This window comes from Trachurus trachurus (genome assembly GCF_905171665.1).
Source record: "Trachurus trachurus genome assembly, chromosome: 13".
Classification (NCBI taxonomy): domain Eukaryota; kingdom Metazoa; phylum Chordata; class Actinopteri; order Carangiformes; family Carangidae; genus Trachurus; species Trachurus trachurus.
Genome location: NC_139892.1, coordinates 40,325,928 through 40,344,457, shown reverse-complemented (window position 1 = coordinate 40,344,457; position 18,530 = coordinate 40,325,928). Strand labels below are relative to the sequence as shown.

The 18,530-nt window shown below is 43.0% G+C and overlaps 3 protein-coding genes across 3 annotated transcripts in view; 1 reads left to right on the top strand and 2 right to left on the bottom strand.

Moving 5' to 3' along the window:
- LOC310996402 (protein NLRC3-like) overlaps nt 1-15,079 on the bottom strand; it is a 260,542-nt gene extending 245,463 nt beyond the window's left edge. The window contains exon 1 of the mRNA XM_083985777.1: nt 15,044-15,079. The gene's annotated coding sequence lies outside the window, so the exon portion shown is untranslated. The remainder of the gene's footprint in view (nt 1-15,043) is intronic.
- LOC310995923 (protein NLRC3-like) overlaps nt 1-18,530 on the top strand; it is an 88,019-nt gene that overhangs the window by 58,686 nt on the left and 10,803 nt on the right. The window lies entirely within an intron of this gene.
- The window catches only part of LOC310996399 (uncharacterized protein), a gene marked incomplete at its 3' end in the record, with an annotated part of 135,227 nt that continues 122,138 nt past the window's right edge, over nt 5,442-18,530 (bottom strand). The window contains exon 21 of the mRNA XM_083985774.1: nt 5,442-5,619. Within this exon, the coding sequence (XP_083841900.1) occupies nt 5,442-5,619 (178 nt within the window). The remainder of the gene's footprint in view (nt 5,620-18,530) is intronic.

The window sequence follows — 18,530 nt, the reverse complement described above, 5'->3', positions numbered from 1 at the left end:
GTGAGGACATCTGGATGTCACACTGTGATTGACTGTCTCCTCAACACAACAACACATCTCATCAGGACAAGACCAGGATCTCAGAGAGACTGAGCTGATTATTGATCATCAATATCTGACCAGACAGAGACCAGAGTCCCCTACCCATAGCCGGTCTCTCCATCATCTTGCTCATTACTGTGTCACTGTGTACTGTCTCTCCCTCGTCTCCCCCTGTTTGTCTCTACCCTGTTTCTTTTGTGTCTCTGTAAGCGTCTTTGGGTTACTGAAAAGCGCTATATAAATTAAATGAATTATTATTATTAATATTATAGCCCCCCCCCCAAAAAAAAAAGGAACTAAGTAACTTTTACTCTGAGTAAATTTTAAATGAGCTACTTTTTACTTTTACTTAAGTAGAGTTTGACACCAGTACTTGTACTTTTACTTGAGTAAAATTTCATCAAGGTAACAGTACTTTTACTAGTAGATTTATTTGGTACTCTTTCCACCCCTGGTCAGTGGAGTGGGCGGAGCTTCACTGTGGCCTACACCACCTCTGGATATGGTCTGAGTGATGGGATCTGATGTCATCAATGCATGGATAGGGATGGGAATTGATAAGATTTTTATGATTCCAATTCCATTTTTGATTCTGCTTAACGATTCGGTTCTTTATCGATTCTCATTTGGAAAAAAAAGGACATCAAACTTTGTTCCCGTTTGTACTAGGGCTGCCCCCAAATAGTCGAACAAGCATTATCGACCAAAAGTCATTAGTCGACCTAAATTTCAACATTTGGAGACATGGCTTGTCAAAATTAAGTCAAAATCAATATGACTGAACCATGTGAAAGGTTGAAAGGCTTTTAATTTGAAGGGCCACATACAGGAAGTCGACACACTCACTCGCTGTCAGTTTTTTTTTTTTTCTCTACAGGGCAGGTCCCCGCGGCTGCGATATCGCTGTTTTGAGCAACTTGCCAACTTTTCAGATGTTATTACAGACAGGGACGTGCACATGACTATAGAGGGGCAGGGGCTCAACATCAGAAAAGGGCAGTATCTACATTTTTTTCAGGCCTTAATATCAAAATAAATACATTAAAATAAATTACAGTTACTATTTAGTCGGAAGAGAAAGCCTGCACGCCTTCAGGACTGCAGTCAACACGCTGGACCAATTTCCCAACTTCCCGAAACAGAGTCATGACTTCTGAACTGGTAGGCTAAGGCTAATATGGTATTGGGTGCACAGTAACATGGCTTGCAGGAAAAAAAATCACGTGAGTGCAAGTGCAAAATAGAAGTAGGCTAAGCCTACAGGCTACACACACAAAACCAAGAAATGACTACTGTGACTGCTTCTGTGCATATTTCAGAACAGCAGCAATATTTACCACAGCAAAGTCACAATTACCAGTTATAGTCTACTTGCCAGCCCATAGGGCCCCATTATGAACCCGGAAATGTTGAGTACCCCAAAGTTTTATGTTAGAAATATATAGTATGGGTCCCCAGTATTCAGAAACTGCCGGATGCTAACTTATATATATTGGGCAATTAGCATAATTGACACAATTAGCATAAATTAGTAGAGTTGAGCCGGATACTCGGCTAAAACGAGTATCCGGTACGGATAAAGCACTTTTGCCGAGTACGAGTATTATACGAGTAATACGAGTCAATATCTGTGCTCGGAAAAAAAAAAAAATAAGTTGAATGAAAATCCTCATTGGATAGCTGACTGTGTCTGCGTTCTGTGATAGGCTACAGCCCCTCCCCTACACACATGCAGGTGTGTTGCTGTGTCCCGCTCTGATCACTCACACACAGAACAGCTGACAGCTGTCTGTCTCTCTAAAAAAATAAAATAAAATCACACTGAAATTAAAGTAAAAAAAAAAGAAAGTTATGTTGAGTATGAAAACTCTTGTTCATTACATTTTACTTAATAATTGCAACCACATGTGTTGTATTCATTGTTGCAAAACTTGTTTTTGTGTAAATGAATAGTTTGTTTGCTATCATGATCAAAACCGTTGATCTCTGAAGCTCAATGCTGATGCTGTCCTGTAAACAGTTTTCTAATCAGCAATAAATATAACAATTTCTGATCAATCCATATCAATTGCATGCTTAAAATAACATACGGTTAAAGCCTCAGCCATTTCAAGACAACCCGACCCACTTCTGGGTTAAACCCCGCCCACTTCCGGTTTAGGCCCCGCCCACTCCGAGTACAGATACAGATACAGATAATTCATATGGTTAACAGATACAGATACAGATAATGCTGTACTCGCTCATCCCTATAAATTAGCATAATTGCCTATATGGGCAATATTTCAACAAAATTGACTTGGCTGATCTGGGCAATATTGGAGTGGTTTTAGGGGTTATTGATGATGCTGAATCCATTTATGACATTGTCAAAATTCAAAATGGCTGTCTAAACCGGAAGTGACCAGATTTTAACCACCAGTGGGCCGATTTTGATGGATTTCAAATGGTCACTTCCGGTTTAGACAGCCATTTTGAATTTTGAAAATGTCAGAAATGGATTCAGCATCATCAATAACCCCTAAAACCACTCCACTATTGCCCAGATCAGCCAAGTCAATTTTGTTGAAATATTGCCCATATAGGCAATTATGCTAATTTATGCTAATTATGTCAATTATGCTAATTGCCCAATATATATAAGTTAGCATCCGGGAGTTTCTGAATACTGGGGACCCATACTATATATTTCTAACATAAAACTTTGGGGTACTCAACATTTCCGGGTACTCATTGGTGGCAAGTAGACTATTACTCAATATCTGGAAACAAATTCAAATAGTGAAATCAAGCTGAGTGAGTGATTCCTCCTGTTGCTGTTGTTGTTCACTACATTCAGGTGATGTTAGACAGAGGACGGGGTGGGGCTTAACTCTTAACAAGCAGATAGCTAAACAAACACAAATGGGCGCTTTTCTGAAATAAATATGACTCATATTAAACTCGTTGAATAAGTGGACGGCGACTTGTCAGAACCGACAAGGAAGTTATGTTGGTGGATTTATAACTCACAAGATTCGACACAAGTCTCTCCACTGTCACGTCTCATCTATGTGCGGCACACACAGAGTTATCGATGAGGCGGCAGCTTCTACCTCTCTCTCTCTCTCTCTCTCTCTCTGGACGTGCATGTGAGGGAGCGCGCACCGCGGGGCAGGGGCAGCCCCCCCCCCCCCCCCCCGCCCCTCAGTGAGAGACAGAGCGGAGCAGCAGCGGACAACACACACACACACACCAACGTACATACACAATACCGTGTATATTACAAGGAAAAGCGTATGGTAGATAACCGTGGCATTTTTACAGCGCGGTTGTTTACATCCTCATGCACAACAGGAATGCATTTATTGGAAAAAAAAAAAAAAACATTAAAAAAAGGGTACTTTTTAATACGAGGCAAAAAGGGCAGGGGCTCAAGCACCCTTTGGGCCCTATGTGTGCACGTGCCTGATTACAGACGTGTCTGGTTTGGAGACTCAGACATGAAAGCATGAGGCGATCACTGCTGTTTTCAACGAGCAGTGGGTGTTACCGTGAGCCCCGTCCCAAAGCACTCACTGGCAGTCAGTCGGAGCTGCAGTCAGAGACCCGCACCGCTCCACGCCGCTGACCACCCACCACCAGCCTCAGCTCAGTCACTCACCTCATCTACCGTGTTTATAGTGATAAACAGGCACGACCGCCATGTTGGACTCACCAGCATTAATTCACAGAGCGACCGCGGCAAGAAAAAAAAAAAAAGGACTGGAATTGATAAGGGAATCGTTTGCCAATTTTGCAAACGATTCCCAGGAATTGAAACACTGGGAACTGGGAACAAGAACCGGTTTTCGATTCCCATCCCTATGCATGGATCACCTGAGATAGATGTTAATACCAGGTGTGACCAGGTGTGAACGGGGCCAGAGAAAATGTTCCAGCTCCTCCTCCTCTATCAGACAGTGTGTGTGGCTGCAGCAGCCTCTCCATACCTGAGAGAGACCAGTCTCCAGTCTGGATTCTCCAGTCCAGCAGACAGCAGCTTCACTCCTGAGGCTCCTGGATGGTTGTAGCTCAGGTCCAGCTCTCTCAGATGGGAGGGGTTGGAGCTCAGAGCTGAGGCCAGAGAAGCACAGCCTTCCTCTGTGACCAGACATCCTGACAGACTGAACACACACAACAACACACAGGAACCCTCTGTCAACACCTGCTGCTGTGTTCAAGTGGCATCAGATAAACAGCTGGATGGATCCTCACCTGAGAGTCTCCAGTCTACAGTGTGGACTCTCCAGTCCACCAGACAGCAGCTTCACTCCTGAGTCCTGCAGGTTGTTGTTACTCAGGTCCAGGTGTCTCAGACTAGAGGACTGGGAGCTGAGGACTGAGGACAGAGCTTCACAGCTTCTCTCTGAGAGGTTACAGCCGCTTAGTCTGAAGAGGAATTCAAGGAATAACACTCACATACTCAATATGAAGGAAATAACAGGTTAGAATCATAATTACACAACAACAATTTCAACACAAACCTGAGAGTTTACAGTGTTTCTTACTCAACATGTTCTAGTTTGTATACATAGATTCATAGATAGATTTGATCATAAACTGTGACTGTGATGGTACCATTCCAATATTCTCCGGTCCGCGATTTCATTTGTAATGACGGACGGCTGTTTTTTCAGTCAATGATTCAAAATGATCATCTGGCGACCGCGGTACCTCCCGCTCCTCCCGCACCGCTTTATGTGAAATGACGGACAGGATAAGGAAGAGGATAAGGAAGTACCGGGACGGGGAATCATGTGAGTTCGGTGCTTTGTGACGTCAAGCTGCACAGCACTTCTAATTCCCCTGTTTGGAGACACTATCTCAAAAAAGTGTAGCAATCAATTTAGGGAGTGAACAGACTTTTTTCAGCTCTAGGCGTCATAGAAAGGCCACGGGAACACATAGAACCACTACAAAACCAGTAGAAAGTGGATTTTGCATAATATGGGCCCTTTAAATAAATAATCAGCTGTTGTTTTTAAGTAGAATCTCCTTCTACCTCCATCACCAGGCTCTAATCACTGCCACTAAAAAACTATATGAATTAATGAACTAAAAATGTTGAGACTGAGAAAATATTTTACCACTTAAACAATGAGTCATATTCTGCTGAAAGTGGAAAAACCAGGTAAAACTGTCATAAAACCTGAGCAGTGTTCACTCTGGTGACAGTGAACGCTGCTCAGGTTAATAATTTATAAACTGATTCATTCAGTTCAACGTTCACTAAAAACATGAACATGTCCAATGAAGCACAGTCTTCCTCTGTGACCAGACATCCTGAAAGACTGAACACACACAACAACACACAGAAACCCTCTGTCAACACCTGCTGCTGTGTTCAAGTGGCATCAGATAAACAGCTGGATGGATCCTCACCTGAGAGTCTCCAGTCTCCAGTCTGGATCCTCCAGTCCAGCAGACAGCAGCTTCACTCCTGAGGCTCCTGGGTGGTTGTAGCTCAGGTCCAGCTCTCTTAGATGGGAAGGGTTGGAGCTCAGAGCTGAGGCCAGAGAAGCACAGCCTTCCTCTGTGACCAGACATCCTGACAGACTGAACACACACAACACCACACAGGAACCCTCTGTCAACACCTGCTGCTGTGTTCAAGTGGCATCAGATAAACAGCTGGATGGATCCTCACCTGAGATTCTCCAGTCTACAGTGTGGACTCTCCAGTCCACCAGACAGCAGCTTCACTCCTGAGTCCTGCAGGTTGTTGCTACTCAGGTCCAGGTGTCTCAGACTAGAGGACTGGGAGCTGAGGACTGAGGACAGAGCTTCACAGCTTCTCTCTGAGAGGTTACAGCCGCTCAGTCTGAAGAGATGATCATGAGGAATTAAAGAAGAAATGAATTAAATATCTGTCCTGTTGAAAAGACAGAATTGTTTTTATGTAATGATGAATAAATCCAACTATCTCTACACTTACAGAGCGTTGTTGGAGGCTTTGCCTTTGACCACTGGCAGCAGCCTCAGAAGAGCCTCCTCTGAAGCAGAGTAGTTCTTCAGGTCAAACTCGTCCAGATCTTCTTCTGATGACAGTAAGATGAAGACCAGAGCCGACCATTGACCAGGAGACAGTTTATTTGTGGAGAGACGTCCTGATCTCAGGGACTGTTGGATCTCCTCCACTAGAGAACGATCATTCAGTTCATTCAGACAGTGGAACAGGTTGATGCTTTTCTCTGCAGAGGGAGTCTCTTCAATCTTCTTCTTGATGTACTGGACTGTTTCCTGATTGGACGCTGAGTCACTTCCTGTCTGTGTCATCAGACCTCGTAGGAGATTCTGATTGGTCTCTAGTGAAAGACCCAGGAGGAAGCGGAGGAACAAGTCCAGGTGTCCATTTGGACTCTGTAAGGCCTCGTCCACAGCGCTCTGGTAGAAGTTTGTCTCTGCAGATTTGACTCCTGTTGTTTCAGTCTTCTTGGAGGTTGTTTGTTGTTGTGACATCAGGTTGAGTCCAGAGTTGATGAAGGTCAGATGGACATGAAGAGCAGCCAGAAACTCCTGAACACTCAGATGGACGAAGCAGAACACCTTGTGCTGGTACAGGCCTCTCTCCTCTTTAAAGATCTGTGTGAACACTCCTGAGTACACTGAGGCTGCTCTGATATCGATGCCACACTCTGTCAGGTCTGATTCATAGAAGATCAGGTTTCCTTTCTGCAGCTGCTCAAAAGCCAGTTTTCCCAGAGTCTCAATCATCTCCCTGCTCTCTGGACTCCAGTGTGGATCTGTCTCAGCTCCTCCATCATACTTGACCTTCTTCAGTTTCAGATGAACCACCAGGAAGTGGATGTACATCTCAGTCAGACTCTTGGGCAGCACTCCTCCCTCTCTGGTCTTCAACAGCTCCTCCAGAACTGTAGCAGTGATCCAGCAGAAGACTGGGATGTGGCACATGATGTGGAGGCTTCGTGAGGTCTTGATGTGGGAGATGATCTCTCTGGCCTGCTGCTCATCTCTGAACCTCTTCCTGAAGTACTCCTCCTTCATTGGGTCAGTGAACCCTCTGACCTCTGTCACCATGTCAACACAGTAAGGAGGGATCTGATTGGCTGCTGCAGGTCGTGTGGTTATCCAGAGGCGAGCAGAGGGAAGCAGGTTCCCCCTGATGAGGTTGGTCAGCAGCACGTCCACTGAGGTGGACTCTGTCACATCTGTCAGGATCTCAGTGTTGTGGAAGTCCAGAGGAAGTCGACACTCGTCCAGACCGTCAAAGATGAAGACGACCTGGAACTGATCAAACCTGCAGATTCCTGCTTCTTTGGTTTCAGAGAAGAAGTGATGAACAAGTCCCACCAAGCTGAACTTTTTCTCTTTCAGCACATTCAGCTCTCTGAAGGTGAAGGGAAATGTGAAGTGTATGTCCTGGTTGTCTTTGTCTTCAGCCCAGTCCAGAGTGAACTTCTGTGTTAAGACTGTTTTCCCAATGCCAGCCACTCCCTTTGTCATCACTCTTCTGATTGGTCGGTCTCTTCCAGGTGGGGCTTTAAAGATGTTTTCTTGTCTGATGGTTGTTTCTGGTCTGTGTGGTTTCCTGGACGCTGTTTCAATCTGTCTGACCTCATGTTCATCATTGACCCCTCCAGCCCCTCCCTCTGTGATGTAGAGCTCTGTGTAGATCTGGTTAAGAAGGGTTGGGTTTCCTGCTTTAGCGATCCCCTCAAACACACACTGGAACTTCTCCTTCAGGACAGATTTGAGTTGACGTCCACAAACTGCACGAGGAGTTCCTGAATAAACAAAAACATAGTAAAATTCATAAAGAAAACATTTTAACATTTCCTCTGAATAACGACTATATGAACATGTTTCCCTCCATGTGTTGATGTCAGTGAACGTCTCATTTGTCCATCATGTTGAATCTTTAAGGCCACCACACACCGCCCGATGCGCCCCGATGCCGACGGTCTCTTGTTCAACGAGTCTGTCGCCTCTCGTCGGCCACAGTCGGGAGAAAGGAAACAGTGAAACACACCGGACTTTATATGCTTAGTTGTGACACTAGCTGTGTGTGTTTTGAATGTTGTTTCAAGCTATGTGGGTTTGATTGAACATCTTTGATGCTTAAATATATATTGCCGCTTAATATATTGCTTTACTTCTCTTTTTATTTGATTTGCCATTTTTAAGGTAGGACAGGCTAGAACACCGTTTGTTTACTGTGGTCACTTCCGTCCCTCCCACACACCGCGCTGATGCGCTTAGGGCACCGCCAATCAGAATCACCATAGTGAGCACACAGCCAATCAGAGTCCCCGACGAGTCTACAACCCCAACGCCCGACAAACCCCGACTGAGCATGTTGAATCGGCCCTGATGAGACCCGACGAACCCCGACAGCTTCGCCAAGAGGTTGACAACCGCTTGGCAAATTGGTTAGCACGTCTTTTATGGGTGAGTGAGTTTACTTCAAGGGGGGAGTTGTGGGTTTTGCAAGTGAAGACCACTTCCACGTTCAAAAAGCTGTAGTACCCCCGGCGGCCTCTGGGGGCTGGGACCAGAAGGGAGCAACTCTCCAATTGAGCCCCATGTTAAAATAGCTGACTTTACAGCTTAAAAAATATATTTACAGCTTGGTACTAGGGCTGTCAAACGATTAATTTTTCTAATCGCGATTAATCGCATTTTTTCCATAGTTAACTCGCGATTAATCTCTATTAAAAATATTATATAAAACTTTGGACTTTCAACACTCCAAAGTGTTATAATCTCTAGACAAACAACTTTTAGACCAGACCTAGCAGGCCTACCTAATCATAACACATGATGCATGAAACTCACACAGAATTGAAACGAATTGCATCCAGTGGAAATTGCCCTTTACTTTGCTACGCCTCTGCCTGGCCATGTGCGTTTGTTGACAACAGAAGCCGTCAAAAAATCAATACATCGCCACGTGCATTTGTTGACAACCAACGCCGTCAAAAAAATCAATACATGGCCATGTGCATTTGTTTACAACAAAGCCATCAAAAAATCAATGGATAGAGCTGTGGATATATGTTAGACTGTGTATATTTGTGTAGCAACCAACTTGAAGGTGCCTTACCGCCACCTACTGGACTGGAGGTCCCACACTCTAGTCCTCCAGTCCAGCAGACAGAGGACAAAATGGGCCGCGATTAACCGCGATTAAAAAATTTAATCGCGTTAATTTTTTTAATTAATCTCATCGCGATTAACGCGTTAACTCTGACAGCCCTACTTGGTACATTTTATTTTTTTGGTCTCTACCGATAGTTTCCACCTCCGTGAACACTGTGGGGGGGGGGGGGGGTTGTACCATAACCGATTTAGGATTGTTTACGCTACAAATTTGTGCATAAATTACGTTGAGTGACAGGTTCACAGAGAGTTTACCGGCCGTTAATTGGTTGCTCCAAGTTCAGTGGGCGGGTTCTCAGCCGGCTAACAACCGCACCTCTCCAAATATGGCAAGTAGACTCCACCTAAAATCCAAGATGGCGCAGTTCAAATCCCCGTAGTAGTTGCACAAAACAGACTCACCCAAACCAATGAGTGATGACACGGTGCTGCGTCCATTCTTTTTACACTCTATGGTTTACTTCCAGTACCGCTAGCCGCCACAACCTGTCACTTCTCCTTACTGGTACCTTGTGACTGTGGCACACCTGCGGACCTCCGTTATGGTGTCTTCCACCAAATGTGATGAACGTGATGTAATCGTGCGTCAAATGAAATCACGTCGCGCTACACGCTCCAGTTTCAACGGTTGTCCAATATGCAAAAAAACGCCTCGTCACGGCATCGCGTCGCGTGACGAGCCCGCCCAAACAACAACATTTCTCCCACCATTTCATTCTCTCGTCGACAATGGCCGAGATAACCACCGTTGCGGGACAGGGACAGGAACAGCGGTGCGGGTCTCTGGCCGCAGCGGAGACAGCTTTGTACTACTGTGTGACTGACCGCCTGTGAGTACTAATGGAGATCTGAATAATAAACTAAACTAAATTGCGAAAGGAACACCAGTACGTCCGTATGTCAGCACGTCGGTGACAATCTCAATGCTGATAGGCTGTCGCAGCACGTCTTCATGCGAATTTGCCGCAAAAGTTCAATTATTTCAACTCGAGCGATGAAGCGTCATCGCGCCGGGCGATGCGATGGAAGCGATTTTCGCGGCCAACGCGTCCATCGCATCGCCCGGCGTGATGACGCGTTTTTGCATTGACTTAACATGTAATCTCGACGCGCAACAACGCATCATCACGTTTGGTGGGAACACGCCATTACACTGGCTTTAGAGAAATCTTCTTACTGGTCTGCAGACGCTCAGCCAGCTCCCCCTGCTTCATCCTCCTCAGGAAGTTCACTGTGATCTTCACTAATGCCTCTCTGCTGCTCCTCCTCTGCTCTTCATCATCCTCGTCCTCCCTCTGACTCCCTGAGCATTCTGGGTAATCTGGACTCAGAGCCTTGTGGATCTTCTTCAGCTCGTTCTTGACAAAAGTGACCATGTTGTCCTCCAGCAGCTGGAACAGAAACTCTATGAGTGACAGCATCAAACTAAAACCATGGAGCCAAACATCAGATCCATGTTGGACAGACTGACAATCCACTGGTGTCAAAGTGCAGCATGGAGATGATGGTGAACACAACAGATGTAACAGCAGCTGTTGGACATGTCCTCACCATAAATATGGAGTCCAGGTGTGTTTGATGCTGCTGGGCAGACTGACCACTGGGAACCTCTGAGCTCTCCTGGTCCACTCTGTGGAGGAATCATTGTGAAGTCGACATCAGGACAGAGAGATAATACAAGATGGACTTTATATGTCCCCTGAGGACATTCACAACAGACAGAGACACTTTGGTTTCAGACCTGGTCCAACAACACGTCGTACAAACTGGTTCTTTTCTACAATAACCTGAGTCTGACTGTCAGTTACAGCTTACATCTGATCAGCTGATCCATGTCCTCCTTTAAATGTAATGCTCCAGCCCTTTGACATGTCGCTCTTTAAAGACAGACAGCTGGGTTCAGGAGAGTCTGGTCTCTGCTGCTGGATCCTGAAACAACAACACAACTCATGTTTAACAGTTTTAGGTTTTCAAAAGAATTCTCTGCAAAGTTATTTTAAGGGTTACAAATGTGAATGACTTCCTTTTCCTACATTTTGTAACAATGGGCCTCATTCACCAATATCTCTTTAAGTTCATTCATCTTCTCTACAGCTCATCCTCACTAGGGTGGAGGGTGAGCTGGAGCCTTTCTCAGCTGACTTTGGGCAGGAGGCGGGGTTCACCCTGGACAGGTCACCAGTCTATCACAGGGCCAACATATACACACACACATTCACACCTATGGGCAATTTAGAGTCACCAGTTAAGGTAAGGCAAGGCAAGGCAATTTTATTTGTATAGCCCGTTTTTACAAACAGTTTGTCTCAAAGGGCTTTACATGGCATCGTAGCAACATCCTCTGTCCTTAGACCCTCACATCGACTGAGGAAAAACTCCATGGAAAACCCTTTTAACAGGGAAAAATTGGAGAAACCTCAGGGTGAGCAACAGAGGAGGGATCCCTCACCCAGGACGGACAGACGTGCAATAGATGTTGTTACAGACAAGAAAACAGTTTACAGTTTGTCATAGAATGTGCGAAATATTGAAATGTTAGCAGGAGTTGATGAAGGCAGTCTCTGCTGAGGGGGGGGGGGGGTGTGACTCCACCGAAGGAACGTTCAACAGAAACTCAAAACCTTTGAAATGTAGTTTTGTCTCTTACATCTGATCAGCTGATCCACCTCCTCCTTTAAAGGTATCTATCCAGCCCATTGACATGTTGCTCTTTAAAGACAGACAGCTGGGTCCAGGAGAGTCTGGTCTCTGATGCTGGGTCCTGAAACAACAATACAACTGATAAATGTGCATGTTGGAGAAAAACTGATGAAAAATATCTTCAACCTTTTCAAGGGACAACAAGGAGTTTTTGAAAGCGAAGTATTTCATACTACATTTACCATGAGCCTCCACGCGCACGGTGAAATTCTTGGACCAGCGCAAGACGGACGTCTGGCCAAGAATGTTTTCATTAATCAACAATGAAAGTCAGAGGTTTGAAGACGATCAGATACCGTCGTAGTTCCGACCATTAACGGTGATTGGGCGGCGTTATTCTCATGACCCGCCGGGCAGCGTCCGCAAAACCGAAAGTAAGGAAATGCTGGTCGGCTCACCCAGCAGTTCCACCATTAATTAAAATAACAAAATAACGATAGAGACAAAACGACATATTTATCTAAAATGGAGCCATTAACAAGTGGTAACGTAGATTCATCCACATTAATATGAGACTTTTTTATAACCAAATAGAAACTCCTCGTTGTCCCTTTAATAAACACAACAACTGACTTTTAGAGAGAAAAGTCTTCCTGACTGTTTTACATTCTTACCTCTCAAATAAAGCTCGCCTCTTGTTAAACTGACGACGACCAATGGACTCATCGTTGGGTCCAGGTCCAGGTCCAGGTCCAGGTCCAGGTCCAGGTCCAGGTCCAGGTCCAGGTCCGGGTCCAGGTCCAGGTCCGGGTCCGGGTCCAGCAGACTGTGGCTTGTGCTGCTGCTTTGGCCTTGAACACAACACACACAGAGCTTTGAGTGTGAATAATGATGGAGCAGTGATCTGAGTCATGGACAGTTAGAGATGCTCATCTGACCTTTGACCTGTGGTCTGGCTCTTGGTTTTAGAGGGAGGGGCTCCCTCCTCTCTGTCCTCACACTGATCCATGCTGCTGAGCTCACATCCACATCAGCTCACACACACTTTGTAGCTTCACCTGCAGAGGAAACACACATCATTCATCTGCACAGCGGCTCACATGTCCATCATGTCTCCAGCTGCTCCTCCACTGATTGGCTCTTCTTCTCTGCTTTTCATTTCATTTTGGTTTATTCCATTCATGGTTTACATTCTTCACAAGGTTGCACAAAATGACATAATGTAGCTGCACATTGTCACCATGAATGAAAAGGAGCAGGATGAAGAAAACTTATAGTACCTGCCCCTCTCTGTTGTTATAATTACATTGGCTTACTTCAACACCAATATTATACCCTATTTCAAAATGTTAAAGATGATGAAACAAAGTTGTGACAAGAAAACAAACAGAACACCACTCGTCTATCTATCTTTTTCTCTTTCTCCTTCTTCTTTTTTGTAGACGCTTATCTTTTCTTTTTTAAACATTTTCTTACACTGAGACATGTGAATGCCATACTTTTACACCTGCAACAGAAATACACATTTGTTTTAAGCTTAACCTTGCAAATGTATGTTTGAAATCAAGCTTCAGTCTGTTGCTTCATATCAGTGTCAGCTGAATGCAGTCACACAGCAGTGAGGAAGAGGAAGCTGCCATCAGCTGCTGTACTTCTACTATCAGTCCACTAGATGGCGTCATGAAGCTGCAGCCCAGCAACATGATCCATGGACCACTGTTTCCATCCACTGACACACACAAGGACTGAGATCCACTGAGTTGATGTGACACAGTCTCTGTGTGGACAGCGTCCCTGTAGAAAACCACTGGATCAAACAAGCTACAGCTGATTATTACACACACAACAACTGGGCCAAGACTTATTTCACCTCAAACACTGCAAAAACTCTAAATCTTACCAAGAATATTTGTCTTATTTCTAGTCAAAACAAATCGAATTCTACTTAGATTAAGATTCATCACATTAAAAGCAGCTTGTTTTTAGACAATTTTTTACTTCTTTCAAGCAGATTTTCACTTGAAATAAGTAGAAAAATCTGATAGTGGAGCAAGTTTTTCTTTCTTATTACAAACACAAAAAACTTGCGTTCACTGTTTTTTCTACCTATTTCAAGTGAAAATTAGCTTGAAACAAGTTACAATTATCTGAGAACAAGTACATTTTTAGGTGATGAGTCTTATTTTAAATGGAAAGAGGTTGGTTTTGACTAGAAATTATACATTTTGACAAGAAATACGACAAATATTCTTGGAAAGATTTTGAGTTTTTGCAGTGTAGCTCCACTATCACAACATTCACTCATTTCACTCACACTGGAAATTCATAGAGAAAAACACTCTCCAGCTGCCACTGACACTTATTGTCTCTGTCCATCCATTCATCGTCTGCTCCATCAAATGTCACAAAATACAGACAAATGATGCGTTCAAGTTCCTCTCAGTCTGAGGCCACGTCTTCAAATGTCTCGTTTTGTCACAGCAACAATCAAAGAGACAAAAATATTCAGTTTACAGTCAAATCAAACAGAGAAAACAAGGAAATCTTCATTTTTTGAGGCTGAAAACTGAACATTTCTGCTTGAAAAATGTTGATTGAACAACTGTTGCAGCTCTAAAAGATTCTCCACAACAATATTGATGATTTGTGTCCAATAACCATCTTTAATCATGTGTTTCTGAGCTCATCAGGTGTTTTTAATCTACAACCTGCAGCTGGAAAGTGACCAGTAGCTTCACCTGTCAGCTACATGAGCTGCAGTACAAGCAGGAAGTAGCACAACAAGGAAATACTCAAGGAGAGTACAAGTACCTCACAACTGTACTGCACTAAATGTACTCAGTTACTGTGAAGAACCTGATGCTGAACATTGATCAACTCTGGAAAATCAATCATCAATAAAGAAAAGAGTCAGTATTGATCAGTGACCCACAACATCCACACAACATGGAGGACACGGTTCTACCGACAACATCCACACAACATGGAGGACACGGTTCTACCCACAACATCCACACAACATGGAGGACACGGTTCTACCCACAACATCCACACAACATGGAGGACACGGTTCTGTCGGTCCAGACTTTACAGCTACAGCTCTGACTCAGCTACAGTAACATTATAACAACACAACAACAACACAACAACAAGTTGAAGGGCAGAGAACTCAGGTAACGACAGGTGTTAACGAGGAAAACATTCAGACTGTTCACCTTACCTTCACACGGGGAAACAAACTGCCACACAACCGCTGGGTCAAAGGTCACCTGTAGCACTCTGAACTGTGACTCACCTGTTGGTGGTGGTGTTATCTTATCTGGATTAATCACCTGCTGCTGCTCTGCACTTTGCTCCAAGAAATAAACTCCAAAGTGAACAAAGAACATTTATCACACACACACACACACACACACACACACACACACACACACACACACACACACACACACACACACACACACACACACACACACACACACACACACAGTGGTTTAATATAATCTTAATGTGACACTCATGTGTTTGTGTGTGTCTGTTGTGTAACTGTGATAATCAACAGTTGACAGTGACAAACAGCTGGCGGCCATTTTGAGCGTTTGTGAGCTGCTACAGAGCGACGTCCAGTGGTGGACAGTAACAGAGTACATTTACTTGAGTACTGTACTTATAGCTACATATCCAGAGGATTTGTACTTTACTTGAGTAATAGATTACTTTGGTACTTATTACTCTACTTGAATACATTTCCAAGACAAATATTAGTACTTTTACTGGAGTTAATTAGTAGTACGGCTGAAAAGTACTGGTTACTTTCAGGTCTTTTTCTAAAATCCTATTGGACACAAGCTGTGTTTGTCAGAGAAGGAAACCCTAACCCCTAAAAGCAGCACATCAGTGCAGCTGCTTTCAAAGAGTTCATTCTCACTAACAAGAGTTCAAAGCTCCTTACATTCATTTACAAACTATTAGAGTCATTCATTGATGTGGAGAATAAGACATTTACTCTGACTCCTAATGTGACGTCAGCGCCCCCTACTGTCATAAACCTGCACCTGCATCACAGAGCAAAGGATTCTGGGTAATGGTCCCATCAACAGAGGATTTGCTTTGAGGTGAAGAGTGAGAAGAACTCTGTAAAGAAGAAGAAAATGAGCTGATGATGAGTGTCATTCTTCAGAGACGTTTCACTGCTTCACTTCCACTAACACTGAGTCACAGCACATTTTTACAATCTTTAGTCAACAATATCCACTATTTCATGTTCTTCAGCTGCTGGGAGGAACATGGAGCTGGGCTTCCTATCAGTCATCACTGCAGTCCTCACATGGAAATGGATCGGGGAGTTTTTCTGCCACGTTGTCCTCCAACACTTACAAAACATTGATTAAAGCTGTGAACCATCATCCATGTTGTCCTTTTTAATGTTGCTGTAACCCAGTAGATGATTGGCTCTAATTATAGGAATATAGAATATAATAATATTGTTTGTTGACCTCAACATTCATTTATTTCAGGCAGCAGAAAGCTCTTATCGTCCCCACAGAAACATGAACATGACCTACAGTTACTATTGTTTGTGCATTAAAGGAAGATTGAAGGCAGTGATAACCTGTTATGAGCTGTGATATATTGTGTGGATGCTGAACTCATTGTGTTGTGTTGGTGTGTGTGTATTGTTTGCACTGATAATGTGCATTATAGACGGAGAACCTGCTAAATATGTTCATTACCAGCAAAAGCAATGTTGTGAATTTAACAATTGAAGTGTTTGATTTGTGTTTTTACTGTTTCACAGTTGATAACTTAAAGGATTCATGTAATGGTTAAAATGAGATTCAACAAAATGAATCATATTTCATGGTTAAAAGTAAAACAAAAAGTATTGTAATTCATGGAAAACAGTTAAAATCATCACATTTCATGGCAAAAAAAATCTAGAATAATTTATGGTTGTTTTAAAATGTGTAAAAATAAATATTCAATTTGACAGGCTATAGATCTAAAACCTGTAAGGTTAAAACAATGTTTCCTATTATTACACTATTGTATTACAGTACTAGTGTGTTTAATTGTGTGATTGTGTGATGTGAGAAGCGTGTTATGACTATCTAGTAACAGTCCTGTCTCTGTTCCACAAAGACTTTCAAACAACATTAATTAAAACTCATTTTTGTTATTATTATTTTTCTCATGTGGATATTTCCCATATGTGATAGAGAACAATTTGATTTGTCATTTGTGAAGAACAAAAAGAAAGAAACTGTGGAACATGAAGTCAGTTATTGTGCTGAATTTTCATTTTATTTTATTTTTCATAAAGCATATACTGTTAACTCCAAAGTAGCTTGTGACTTCATTTCCTCATTGTGTTCATCACTCACCTAACCTTCCTATTACGAGCCCAGTCTTTCCTGGTCCATAGAGCTTCATATCCTGTGACACTTAACGGGACACACTCTGAATGAAATACTGAGGGGAACTTCATTGTGTTGAGACATTTTTGATAATAACATTTTATATATCCCATATTCCTTTAGTGTTGTTTTTGGTGTTATTAAATATTGTCCTATAGTTTTCTTTTCTACAGAGCTTTATAATATTGGTTCACTTATTCTGACACTTACATTTATTTTCTGCCTCTTTAGTTCTTTGTTGAATAAATTCTCTGTAGAGTGTATTTGTCTTCTGACAGGCGTTTCCTAATCCCTTCATGATCCATGGTCCATCTATAGACTTTAGTTTGCTGCTTTGTTGTTTCACTGGACACTTTTTGTTTAATAATGATGTGAATATTCTTCAAATGTTCCATATACATTGTCAATATGGTTTTCGTTATAAAGTGTTTACAAGTCATTCCTAAACACATTGATGCTTTCCTCTGTCCTCACTCTGCTGTAATGTGTTTTATTTATTTATCTGGCTGCTTTATCTTGTACTTGCTGCTGTAACAGAGTTAAGGAGTTAGTAATTCCACTAACTGTAATTCTGTTATTATGGAAGCTGCACTACACTTAGTTTATTATTATTATTTATCTGCCTGTTACAATATGAAGTCGTTCACTCCTTTATTTATTTTTTATGTATGTATTATGATCTATGAGTTAGAAGCTCTTATTTTGAAAGGCCACACTAACGAGCCCCTGCAGACTTGGCGGGTTGACCCGTTTCTAGGCAACAGTCTGCTGTGGGAGTCTCGTGGTAGGTTGACTTGTACTGAGCTCCGTTAATCTAACTTTCTATTTGAGGGTTAAAGGTGACTTTATTGATCATACATGTGAAGATCTGCTCCAGACAACAACTGCTGATGTTCTGTGATGATGCTGAGTGAGATACATGACAAGTTCATTGATACGGAAAAGCTTTTCACTCACTTTGATAGCTTCATGTTAGCTTGTGGCTAATCCTAGCAGCGTGACTGTTGAACAGGCAGAGAGTGTTGTGAAGGTTATTCTGGGCTGTGGTTCTGCTGGCTCCACTGGTTTTTGGATATAGGCTCATGCTGAACATTGTATTGATAAACTCATCAGTCATTCTGTGCTGATTGGGATGTAGCAGATCAGTGTTTAATAGCTAACGTTTAGCTTCATTGTTGCTGTGGAGCCGTGGTTCTGCTGGACTTCTTCCTGTCTCTGCCCAATCACAAATGAGAGGTTTCATCAGCAAAACTTCAAACTCTTTTAACCCTCCTCTTGTCCTTCTCTGTT